We start from the raw sequence: 13768 nt of genomic DNA, 5'->3' as shown, positions 1-13768 counted from the left end.
TCTGAGTAAGATATTGCTAAAAATAAAATTTTATAAACCTCCATGGCAGAAATTAATTAATCTGAGATTAGAAGTAGAGTGAGAATATAGAATGGAAAAATTAGAAAAATCAGAAGCAAATATGAATTGCATTGTATCACTACTAACGTTTATTGGTGAAACGGCTTTAGAAGCAATCAGGTAAAATATTTTTTAAGTCCATAATTTAGTTAATATAACAGAATTTCAGGATTCCACAAGGGGTCTCCAAAAATTTCAGAATAAGTATGTTAGTTATCTGCACATTTAATCAGGCCTAATATGCAGTTTCTAGGTAATTCTCCTAGTTCCAGTATGATGGCTAAGAGGGTTGCACAGAAAGAAACAAGAAACCCACACTTGCAAAAGATCTGCAAACCTCCAAATTAGACAAACACAGAGGGAATAAATCCCACATAGGTGGAGGTGGGAGGGGAAAGATATGTACATGGGTTTCTGTGGGTCTCAAAAGAGATTAAGATTACATAAAGTATCTTAAAAATCTAAAGTCCTAGTGCTCACTAACGATAGTATTACAGCTATTTTACCCTCTTTTTCTGTTGTGACTGCATTAGCAATTTCCACTCCTAGTTCAGAGATGCATTTTTGCTTAATCAGAAACTATTAAGTTGACTGCAGATTATTAGGAACATCCTATAATAGCTCATAATTGAGAAACCATTTTCATAAGAAAGCATATACATCTTCGGATTGACCATTAGAAGCAGTCTCACACTTACCAAGATATATACAGCCAAAGCCTCCCTGGCCAATGGGTAATCCTACTTTCCATTCCTTTTTTGCCATGTCAGTTATTATCTCCCCAACTGCAAATTGTTCTGCAAGATGTCTCTTTGCGGGGCCCTGTCTTCCAGCTTGAGCTGCTTTTACACGAGGCATTTTCACTATAACATAAAACAAGGACACGGTCAGAATTATAATCTTAGAAGTGTTCAAAACATTTTTCCCTAAGGAAAACTTCTATACGGAGATGCTGTTCAAATTCCTACTTACTCCAAAACTTAAAGGGTATCTGTTAATTCTGACTTATAATGGCTCAAATCCTATTTGATTATCTCTTAACTTTGGAGAAGAGACAATAAAATCATAATGCAATTATTTTCAAGGAAATAATTAGGTTTAAGTTCCAATAGCATAATGATCAACTACAACTAAAAATGCTATTTAACAACAAAGAATTGCTCTATGAAGTTGAGAGGGAAAGGTGCATCCAATCAGAATGCACATTTTATAGGAACAAAATGAAGAGTTTATTAAGGTCAATACCGATATGACAGAACACAGTACAGAGATTGAAAACATAAGGCAACTGAGCACAAGGGGAAAGCGCAAAGGTTCCTGAAACATGCTAGTAAATGCTTTACACAGGTTCCCATCCATCCTCATGACTCTGTGAAGATTACATCATCATCCCCATTTCGAGGAAATTAAGGCTCAGCAAGCTGGTAAGTGGTGGAATAACAGAAATTTGCACTGATGACTACCTGGCTCCAAGACCTCACCAACATGCTCCACAATTATGGAAGTCACTGTAACAAAGGAGCACAACTTTCAAGACTGACAGGAGAAACTGTGGCTTAGTCATCTGGGCAAAGCTGGTGACACCCAGCATTCCTAAGTTTCCTTTCTCATTAACTGTTCTTTAGGAGATGGATCTTGACTCACTTTTCTCAGTAACACGTAAGTTTATCATAACATTCAGAGAAAGGAGTGTTTTATTGTGAAAAGAGCACTGACTGAAATCAAAAGGCCTGGATTGCAGGTAAGACACCGGCTGGTTGGGTAATCTTGATCAAGTCACTTCACGCTGGGCTTCAAGTGCCCTCAGGTGTAACTCACTTCGTTGATTGAAGGAACTCAATTTGTACTAGTATGCATGTGTACATGTGCGTGTTGTGTGATTTCAAACTCTTGGTTCTACAAATATTAATCAAAAAAGATTTAAGACAAGTATTTGTTAGGTTGCATAGTTCCTAAAAACATACTGGAGATACAGAAAAGAAAGAAGGTTAACAAGAATCATTAAGACAGTATGCAATACTTGAAATGGCTATTCACATGAAAGAAGTCTGTAGCTCAGTTTTGAGCCTAGATATGCTACATACATACACACTACATTCAACTGGAATTTTTCAGCAACTCACCCAGTATCTCTTCAAATATACAAACTCCTTATCTGCAAATGTTCCGTATTAATTTACTGGGGATTTTTTAATTGAAGTTTTCCTATAGAATACTAATGCATATTTGCTGTCTAAATCTTCTCTAAGTTAACAAAAACATCTTCAAAATAAATAAACGTATCTCTGTTATTTCTTCGTATCAATTAGTTCTCTCAATGAATGTTTTCAGTCATGGTAAAATCTTGCAAAATGGAATTTCAGTGCCAACCAAGCTAGCCTAGACTCAAACACAAAAAAAGGTTATTTTTACACCTATGGTAGTAAACCAAATAAGAGAAACAACTAAAACACATAGTACTTCCAAATATTAAAACAGATGCCCTTCTGAATTTTAACCAACTTTATCAAATCATCGAAGTAATCTCTTATTTGACTGGTTCCTTATAGTAATCAAAGTAGTTTAAAATGAGTGGACATGTTTTTTATCTTTATATATCTCAAAATAGTGACTGCACAATCTTTTGTGTTTTTCTGAAATTCCTTTCCAGAAGTGACAAAAATATCATATTTTAAATGAAATATTCTGGCTCAGCATCTACTCAATGTAAATTGTGGTCAATAAAAAGTGATTTTCCTCCAAATAAAGCTGTTTGCTTTTATTTTTAGTTTTATTTCTGTGGCCAACTAATTGAAACTAATTGTAATAATTAATTAAGGCTTGGAATGACTTTCTTTCCTAAAAATAGTCCCACAGAACAGCGTCATCACTGTCAGTCTCTTCAATACGCTTCTAAATCACAGCTCCTGAAGGTTAATGCTGCACATGGTGGAGGCAGCAGCACAGCTGTTTCATCTCCCTGAATTCCCCCATAAACCTGGACAGGACAACTGGAGAGCGAAACTCAAAACCCATGGATAACCTCTCCAACCAACCAGAAGAACAGCATCCCCTTATCTCTACAAATCCCAAAATTTGAGCTGGTGAAGACAGACCATGACAAACAGCAACAAGTTGTGTGTGGTATCAGCAACTGTAAAGAAGGAAGCAGAAGCAAGTGTGGTGCCTCTGATAAATCTGAGAATCCCAAAATTATCTATCAGGAGCCACTTGTTTTGGAAGCACACAAGACCCTGTGAGAAAAGCAACTGAAACAAGAAGGGCTCTGCCACTCCCACAGCCAGGAAGTGCAAGTGGTCCCTGGTGAGGTCTCAAGAGGCTGAAGCCTGTTGCCTCTACAAACTCTCAAAACTAACCAGTCAAGGCCCCTTCTAGGTCAAAGCCTCAGGCTAAGGAGAAACTGCTAGGGATGAAGCCAAAGTGAGCATCACAAGGATAATACAAAGAAAGGAAAAAGAAAGCTCAAATGAAAGTGGATCTATAAGTGAGCCTCAGTATTTTGGAATACTACACAAAAACAAGTGAAGAGTGGGATCTAGAGAATGACATACACTCTCCCTGAACCATACCATCTAAAACTAATTGCAAATAAGGGAAAACTGGCTGCATACAAAACTGAGCAACAAAAAGGGATCAAAGCCTAGTCCTACACTAAGTTCGTAATTTTAAAGAGAAAAAAAAATCCCTTTAGAAAAGTACATAAGAAAACATGCCTCCCAAAAGGTGGATAGCTATAAATTAGTATTTCAAAACAAGCTAGAAAACACTTGAATACAGACTAACATCAATCAGAATTAGAAAAATTCAGAAATCAGATGACAGAACAACTGAAAATGAAAGACAAAAATCAGTTCAGAAATAAAACTAAATTAGAAGGAACATAAGAGTAAATAAAACTTTTAACGACAAGAGAAATAGTGAAAAGGAAAGAAACAAAAAATCAAACAGGACAAAAAAAATTGAAGAAAACACACACAAAAAAACCAACACACACAAAAAAACCAATATACATACAACAAAGAAAATCAAAGCAAGGGAACAGAACATTAAAAATCCTTTAATTCAAGAAAACTTTCCTGAATTTAATTTAAAAAAACATAAAACTACACTTTGAAAGGTCATATCACATACATTTGAAAAATCGACCCAGAATGACCATCACCAAGATACAATTTAGTTAACAGTAAATGAAAATATTTTTTGAGCATCCGCAGATATTTTATAAGGAAAATAAAATCAAATTGTCATCACTTTAACAGCAACATTTTATGCCAGGGGGGAAAAAAATAACATATTTAAGACTCAAGGAAAGAAAACATGAACCAAAGATTTTATACCCAGCTAAATTTCGAGTATAAAGACTGCTAAGTGTTATCAATATAGAAAACAGCAATAAGAATCTACTAGAGAAGAAGTCCAGTAGAAGGGGTTGGCCACTCCCACAGCAATATCCAAAATGACTAAAGAAATGTCAGTAACAGTGAGCAGAAAAAGTATACTTGTAGAACTGAAACTCAACGAGGGTTATAAAAGAGAGAAAAGAGTATATAATGGGCAAATGTACTGACACTGTAGATATAGTACAACTATCAAAAAATGGGATAACATATGCAAAAAAGGAAACTTTCCAGAACTCATATTGTGATATTTGGTTTTGTTAACTAAGACTGTTGTGTGCATACATGTGGAATGATGCAAATGAGTAAGTATGTGATATTATTATTCTATCATTCCCTTGTGTCCCTAAAAATCAGGATTCAGATATGGAAGAAAAAGAGACAAAAGACAGGAGAGGTAAAGTTCAAAATGCTGTACTTGGAAATATTTTAGTTCAGAAAGTATCTTTAAAATAATCACATACACAGAAACACATCTTTGTATTTCCTAGCCCCATTCACTAAAAAGCTTAGAAACAATAATCAACCCAGCAGCAAAGAGCATCCCTAAGCACACAAATTGTATTCTTGAAATACCACTTCCCATGAAAAGAAACCAGGTCCCTTAACAAAATGATTATTGCTCCTATAATTAATAATCAACAAGGGATCAAAACTGGAAATTTTCTCATACTCAATGAGCCTGCCCAGTGCATTCCCACCTCCCTCTCAAAAAATATTAAAAGAAAACACTCCTAAGTAAAATCTGTATTTCATTTCCTGTAAACTATTAGTAACCTCTGCCCATTTTTCTTTCGAATTATTAGTCTTGCTTTTTATTTCCAAGCACATCTTATATGTTGCATATTAAATAGAGTACCTCTGTGTCTTGCAAAGAGTCTTCCCAATATATATATTAGTAACTATTTATTTTGGTGCACTGTTTATTTTTTGCTTTGGATTTCATGTTACCCTTAGAAAGGCCTCCTCCAGTCAAATTATATTTTTTTAATATCCCATGTTTTCTTTGGGTTATTTTATGGTTCATATTTTTGCTGGTTAACATTTTGATCTGTTTACACCTATTTTGGTATAAGATATGAGGGAGAAGTCCAGCTTTTTTCAAATGGGATATCCAGCTTTGTTTTCTCTTTCTTTTCCTCAGTCAATATACATTAAAGAAATCCAGTGTTTAAAGAACTTAAATATAACACATCATACCAACCCAACTAAACCAAGTACAAAAAACATTCATATAAAGTTGTTCACACGTACATTCTAGATTACCAGTTTCTTTGCAAAAAAAGAAAAATAGAAAAAAAATCAGATTTATGAACTAGCATTTGAAACTAACTTTGTGCTTAGGTTAAAACTTCCCTCACATCTAAATCTCCGCATAAACGTTAAGAAGTCACTGAAATATATTCAGTTGCTCTGCACGAGGCCACTATGACAGAAATACTTCTTCAAAATGTATCTAAATGAAACTCCCTCCTGTGGCTTCTAATGGAAAAAGATGTGAAGGATTCCCTCTTGCTCTTGCTGGCCCCTATAATCTCAGGTGGCCTCAGGCAACCAATGGCCCTGTCAGTCCTCGGGGGCTGCTTCAGTCAGGTATAAGCAGGGCCAATGGGAGTGTATTAATAAATATTTGTTCAATACTTAATCTTTTAACATCTTGAGAAACGGAGAAGACTTAAATACAGCTGGTATACCACATACTCATATAGAGCTATTTAACACAACCTTCCTAGAAAAAAAAAAATTGTACTTGGTGGCAGTTATAATTTTTTTAGTGTGCTGCTGAATTCTATTTGACATTTTATTTAGGAACAAGACTGATATTCAGATGAGATTGGGCGCATTCAGGGTGGTATAGCTGTAGACAAGACTGATCTTCATAAGACTGGTCTGTAGTTTACTTTTTCTGCTACATTTATCTGTTTTAGTATCAATATTATGCTCACTTCATAACAAGATTTTGGAAGCTTTTCTTCCTTTACCACAATCTAAGGAGTTTAACCAGCATTTGATCTATTCCTTAAGGTTTTGAAGACTTCAACTGTGAAAGTCTGACACTACAAAGTGTTGGTAAGGAGGTGGAATAAGCAGAATTCTACACTGTATACTGTTTCAATCATTTTGAAAATTCGTTTGGCAGTACCTGCTAACCGACCCAGCAATTCAACTTCTATGTATGTACATGTCCACCCAAAGACAAGTACAAGAATGATAGTAACAGCTTTATTCACAACAGCCACAAACTGGAAACCTGTATGTCCATCAACAGAAAATGAATATAGTAAGACGGATGAACATACCAAATGCTGTGTTAAGAAAAAGCAGCACCAGACAGAAGAGTACATACTATATTCCATTTATATGAATTTCAATAATAAAACAAATCAATAGTGATACAAGTCAAACAGCAGATATCACTTTGGGGACTAAGAGTAGGAAAAAATGGCTAGAGGTGGAAGGTTCCTAGGGATCTGGTAGCATTCTATATCCCAATCTTGGTGTTTTAAAACAATTGGTTCATGTTATAGAAAGTAATAAAGAAGTATACTTATTATTTCATCCTGTTTATGTATGTAAAATTAACACAGTAAGTAAGGTACACAAATCACAAGTGTGTTATAACAGTGTCCATTCAAGAGCTAGAAAACACACAATTAAAACAAGAAAATGTAACATAAAAAATTATTAATCTGTAAAAAGTTGTCAAGTGCTAACAGATGTAAAAGAAAACTTGAAGGAATATGGAACTAGCAAATGCAGGGAGCAGTTACTGTCTCCAAGGTTAGGGGAGAGTGCCCAAGAAAGGAAAACTTCACTGGACACACCGTGGCAGTGACCCACTGGGTGGTAGGGTAGTTCTCTGCAGGGCCAGTGGGCTAGAGCTGATCCACAGGAATCTGCTGCCCACGAGATACTGGTAGGAGCAACAAGCTGCCTACCAGGGTGCTAATGAAGCTTACAGGAGAGTAAGCAGAGCTGACAGCCACACCTTAAGAGAGTAAGAAAAACAAACAAATGAACAAAAAAACAAGCACACAGCAACGAGAAGCCCTTCCTCTGCTAAGTGTTGCAATATCCCTTCCTCACCTTCTACTGACAAAATTTAACACTGTCCAGGAAAAGAAAAAATATTTAAAAGATCTAGCTCAAGTATATAAACAGAGAAAAAAGGGGGTGAACTTGGAGGTGAGAGGCAATAAATTACTAACTTGCACAAGTGTAAAATGATAAAATTTTACAAATGTACATACACTTATGCGACCACCAGACAGAGAACATTTTCATCACACCATAAAGTTCCCTAGTGCCCCTGCCTGCCAACACCTATTCCTGTTCTCCTAGACAAAGGCTTATTAACGTGCCTCTCAGGGTGTGCCACTTTCTTTCGAGAATACAATTCTGCCAGCTTTTCTGACATCTGTGTCTCAGGTCCCCTTTCAGCATCCTCCCATACCCTATTTGACCTTCACTGCATTTGGCAGCTCCTTATTTTCTGGTTCAGGGCTACAGAAGCTTCTCAGTTTCTGAGAATATGAAATCACTGTGTTTCAATCTCCTTGTTGCTTTCGGGCAATTTCTTAAAAGAAGAGGAATTATTTAAAACCGGAAGTCCCTGCTCAAAGAAATAACATAATCACAAGTATTTGCTTCAGTAAGTTAGTGAGTTTTCTGAAGAACTTAAAATACTAATTCGAATTAAACAATTGCTTTAGTACATTATAGGTTTCTTCTAATAATGAAATCAACGCTTGCATTAAGGTTTCTATTAATGAATACACTGAAAGGCACAAACTTTAACAAAATTAAATCTTTCCACATAATTTCAGCCCCTCTGACTCTATGCAAATCTACTTTTATAGTAGCCAATGCGACAGAGAGGTTTCAAAGAAAAAAAATGTTTAGCATTACATAATCTGACCACTTCTTTTCCTTTGATATTAAATGAAATGCAGATGCAACTGAAAAGCACATCAAGATGCAAATCAATACTGCCCTTTGCTGAAATCACTCATTGGTATATTCCATATTAGCATATTCACCAAAATTTAATTGTAAACAGAGTAATTATGGTACTAAAGTTATTAAATACACAAAGCAAGCTTGGAACTATACATATTCAAATAGAATTTCAGTGGCAGATCAACTTTTATATCTGCAACAATACCCTAATTAATAGTCAGCTCTGATGATAAAATGGTCCTCTGTTTTTCAGATAACATTCCAAAAAAAGTTCTGCTATGAATATTAAAACAAAGTTTTGTGAATAGATTTTTTAAAATTTCAATAGCTATATTTATCACAATATGGTACTGTATTTAGACAACTGGCATTCTTCAAGTCCTGGATTCAAATTTGGAATTTTTTTTTTAACCTTCTGCTGAAGAGAGGAAAAAGGCTTGAATGAATCACAACAATGACACTTACACTTAATGAGCTCTATGAATTTATCATACCCAAACTGGAAAATTACAATGCCGAATAAAGCTCGTTAGACACTGAATGACTACTCATAAATTTTCCCTAAAATAGTTATGCATGTCAACTCCTTTAAGGGGTCATATGTTTTTATGAAATTTTCTTTAAAGTCATAAACTTCTTTGATATGTTTTATATTGTATAGAGACACTCTGATTCAAGGATAATTCTGGACAAACTGGACCCCACCATTCCATTAATATGGAACCAATATATTTTTATCTCCATTCTTCCCAGCACAAAGCCTTTTCTCTCATATAACCTCTCCTTACACATTGATTGACATTTTCCCCATAACTAAAGACCTATCTCTTCTGAAGTCAAATATGACCTCTGAAGTTTCAGTACTGTTTGTACCTCTTATTGAATGTGATAAATAACTGTTCCCTATAAGCTTATAAGCTCCTGGTATACGAGAAATGTCTTAGTCACAATACACTGTAGTTAGTAGGAATTCACTAAATTCATTAAATTAAACAGCAAAAAAGTTAAGTTAGTATTTTTTCCCCTACTACCAGATGTCTAACTTTATGCTTAATATATATCACCCAACTGCAAAGGACAATGTCATTCCTCAAAAGTCCAGCAACCACCCTCTACAATGACTATATCGAACTCTATTCTTCCTCAAAACTCTAATTCCCCTTCCTCAGCCATAATTATCAACAGATGACCTACTCCAGTTTAGACAGAAAACAGAAACTTCAGATGGGAATTTCCTATCTTTCTAAGAGTCACTCCTACAAACCACCTGCACCCACTTCAAGCCAATCCTAGCTTCCTTATCTCCTATCACATTGAAAGAAATTATCCTCCTCCCATCAAACATCAAGTCCTTCACCTTTGCTTTGGATCCCATCCCCTAAAACCTTGTCAAGACTTACGCTATTCATTAATCCTTCTCTCATATATTCAATGTCTCCGTCAACTAGATCCTTCCCATCAGCTTTTAAAAATGCTTATGGCTCTGTCATTTTAAAAAATTAATGTTTTTAATCCCCCTCTGCTATCATCCTTTCTTTTCCCTTTCAATGCCAAATGTTTCAATAATCGTCTGTATGTGCCAATACCTCCCTTCTCCCACTCATCCAACTCACTCCATCTGAGATCCGCCTTCATGATTCCTCTCTAACCCTTGCTAAGGTCACCAGTGACCTCCATGTTATGAAATCTAGCTGACACTGAATCATCTCATTTGCCTGCCCAGAAGTACTTAACACTGTTCATTCTTTCTTTCTTGAAACATTCTCTTCCCTTTGCTTTCAAAATACAGTAGTATCCTGGATTCCAGCCTACCATTTAGGCTACTCACAGTCCTAGGCAATTTGAGGAATACATTAAATTCTTCTTTCAAGATGAAATGAGCTTTTTCGTTCAGGCAGCTTGTTCCACTTTATCATACACAGTTTTCCAGGGTTTTATCATGTTAAAAAAGCAGACCACCTACATTTCCACAGCTTACACCAAAATACAAATTTTATTATGTGAAAATAAATTATATATTTAAAAATGTGCTACTAAATAAAATTAAGATCTCTGGAAATTCAGGACATTTATTTGAAAAAATAATTGACATTTATTCCTTCAAGTTAACAGATCTCTAGGAAAATGTCTGTGGTCTCAAAGAGTTATCTGTACACCCATGTGCACAGCAGCACTATTCACAATAATAGCAAGAGGTGGAAGCAACCTGAGGTCCATTAACAGATGAAGGAATTAATGTGGCATGTATATACAATGGAACATTATTCAGCCTTGAAAAACATAAGTAAATTCTGACACACACTACACCACAGATGAATCTTGAGGACAGTTATGCTAAGTGAAATAAGCCAGTCACAAAAAGAGAAATACTGTATGATTCCATTTATACGAGGTAGCTAACGTAGTGCAATTCATAAAAACAGAAGGTAGAACGGGTGCCAGAGGCTGGAGGGAGGGAGAAATGAGAGTTGTTGTTTAGTGGTATATAGAGTTTCAAATTTGCAAAATTAAGTTCTGGAGATCTGCTTCACAACAATATGAATACACTTAACACTACTGAACTGTATACACTTACTTAAAAATGGTTAAGATGGGAAATCTTCTGTTTCTTACCACAATTTTTTAAAGAACAGTTTCTAGATGCAGCAGATAAAAAAGGCAGAAATTAAGTTGAATCAAGATAACACCAACATGTTCCTGGTGACCACAGACACACACAATTAGAAAAGCATTGCAACTGGTATTTTTTCCAGAGATTATTCTTATAGATGCTAATTACATAAATCTACTAGTTATCACAGCAATAAATGTTAACTGTGGATCATGTAAATTCATGAAGAAGGGTAATGACATAGTCTGTTCATTCACTCACTCTACAAATAGTCACTGATAATCTACAATGTGCCAATACCTCACTTGCTATACCTCAAGGAACAAAACAAAAGTCCTCCTCTTTTGACACATTATTTCAGGAAGAGACAGATAAAAAGAACAAATAATGCATGTTACCTAATATTTCAGAAAATGCAGTCATGTTTTAAAAACATAAAGCAGGTAAAGGGAGATAGACGATAGCGAGTAGAAGGTGGAAGGGGAAAGCTTGCAGTGTTAGAGTGGTCATGTTCAGCCTCCTCTGAAAGGACTTTGCTCATCGGAACAAGGACTTGAAGGAGTTAAGGGAGAGGACCATGTGAGTATCTGGGCAGAGAGTATAAGCAAAGACCCTAAGGTAGGAGCATACCTGGCAACCGAAGAGTAAGAATGCCAGTGTGGCTGGTGTGGCGTGAGCAAGGGGGAAGCAGGAGATCAAGTCCCAAAGATTAGTACAGGAGCAAGAGATCAAGTAGGGTCCTGAAGGCCACTGTCAGGACTCTGAATTTCACCACAGGGTAAATGTATTTCTACAACGTTTGGAACTTGCTGTATATTTGCATTGTAATTCACAACACTTCAATCAAATTAAAAATCATACGCTGAACACCTGAGTCAAGAAAAATTCTCCTGCTGACTTAATTCTCACCAAAGATTTTACATTTGTTATATTTTTTGCTAATATACTTTTGCTAAGTCCATTCTTAAAATACATTCCATCTATAAACTATATAAGTTTGATACAAACCCAAAATGTTAAATGCTTCTATAGTGCCTCTGTCACAAGTCACCTCAAGATAGGAATGGTTTTGCAATGAATCAAATTCCGTTTCTAAAAAGTAGAGAATAGGACTAGACCCTACTCTCCCTTTAATGTAAATATCAGTAATTTAGTAGTGCTATTAGAGTGAATGGTTTGCAACTTTTTGACAAGAAATATAAAAACTTTTACCATGCTACATCCTTCTTAAAGTTTAAAATAAAAACAATACTGAGTCCCATTGGAATTCTACATTATTACAACATATACTGCCTGCTTAATTTGTTTACTCAACAAATATTTATTGACAGCATACTCTGTGCAGGAACTGTTCTACAAGACAAGAATAAAGAGTGAACAAAGCAGACAAAAACCCCTGCCTTCATGGAGCTTATATTTTATTCAGTAGAGAAAATGATTTTAAAAAATTAAAACATGTCATATGTCCAATGGTATAAGGGCTAAGGACAAAAAAAAAAAGCAGGGACAGGGAGTTGGGGCGGAAGGGAATGAAATTTAAAAGATGGTCTGGTAAAGCCTCACAAGAAAGTGACATTTAAGCAAAACTTGTTTTAAAAAAAAAAAAAGTGAGAGAATCTAGCCACACACATGCTCTAGAGGAAGAGCATCCCACATGGAGGGAGGAGCGACTACAAAGGTGTTAAGGCAAGAACATGCCCAGCTTGTTCTAGAAACAGCAAGGGGACTGGTGCAGCTAAGGAAGAATTAGCCAGGGGAGAGCAATGGCTGGGGTCAGATGTAAAGGAGCACAGAGGTAAAGAACATGTCCAACACTCAGGCTACTGTAAGGACTTCAACTTTAACTCTGAGTGGGGAAATCTTGGAAGGTCTTGAGCAGAGGAGTCACATATTCTGACTTGCACTTTGAATGGATCACTCCGGTTGACGCATCAAGAATAGATGGTAAGGGGGCAAGGCAGAAACAGCTACCAGTTACTACAATTGTATTGCTATTGGAAAAAGCAATAATTGCATTTATCTTTACTGAATAATAAGAATGTCAATGTGTTTTAGAAGACAGCAATGACTTTTTAGCCACTAAACAGAGGGGTACAGAATAACCTAAGGGTTCTGGTACTTTGTTTTTTTTTTAACTTTACACAAGCTGCCCTCCCCCTCAAAAAAACACGTCTGCAGTGCCAAGTAGAAACAATTGGTATTAGTGACAGATGGTCTAGGAAGCATGCTAATCATCTCTTACTCTAGACTTTCTAAGCTTTCTCTTTATAGCAATTTAGTTCGCTAGGAAATTAAACACTTGAACTCCTTTTTTCCAAAGACATTTGTAAAATACCTCCAAAATATGTGCCAGGAACTGTGCTAGGGGCTGGAAATTCAAAGATGAATGAAACGCAACCTTTAGTCTCAAAAAGCTGCATTCACCTATATGCAGAAACAGCATCACACAGTCATGATGTATCAGCTTCAAACAAGGATCAATAAAAAACTTCCCAGAGAAAGAATGTTTCTGAAGCCTTTAATAAAAGTATTTATTAAAGATAGTGAACAGTTGTAGACAACTACAAAATCAAACCCTCTCAGGTTCACGGTAGGGAAAAAAAGTCTCTTCCAACGATGCAAGTGTTTAAGATATCAAGAGCTATGAAACTCCCGTTACCTCTTTTGCAATGAATGCCAGGAAGTTCAGAACAAAATTATAAAGCCAAATGCGTAACGATCCATCATCTAAGGCAGTAAC

General features: G+C 35.9%; 1 protein-coding gene across 10 annotated transcripts in view; it reads right to left on the bottom strand.

Annotated features, from left to right (window-relative positions):
• The window catches only part of VRK1 (VRK serine/threonine kinase 1), an 85237-nt gene that overhangs the window by 47968 nt on the left and 23501 nt on the right, over positions 1-13768 (bottom strand). For all 10 annotated transcript variants that reach the window (XM_017857977.1, XM_017857985.1, XM_017857983.1 and 7 more), the window contains one exon: positions 759-923. In XM_017857977.1, the coding sequence (XP_017713466.1) occupies positions 759-918 (160 nt within the window). In that variant the 5' untranslated portion in view covers positions 919-923. The remainder of the gene's footprint in view (positions 1-758; positions 924-13768) is intronic.

Source organism: Rhinopithecus bieti, unplaced genomic scaffold (genome assembly GCF_001698545.2).
Source record: "Rhinopithecus bieti isolate Rb0 unplaced genomic scaffold, ASM169854v2 scaffold_41913, whole genome shotgun sequence".
NCBI lineage: Eukaryota > Metazoa > Chordata > Mammalia > Primates > Cercopithecidae > Rhinopithecus > Rhinopithecus bieti.
The sequence above is the reverse complement of the archived record's forward strand: the minus strand, read 5'-3'. Positions and strand labels throughout refer to the sequence as shown.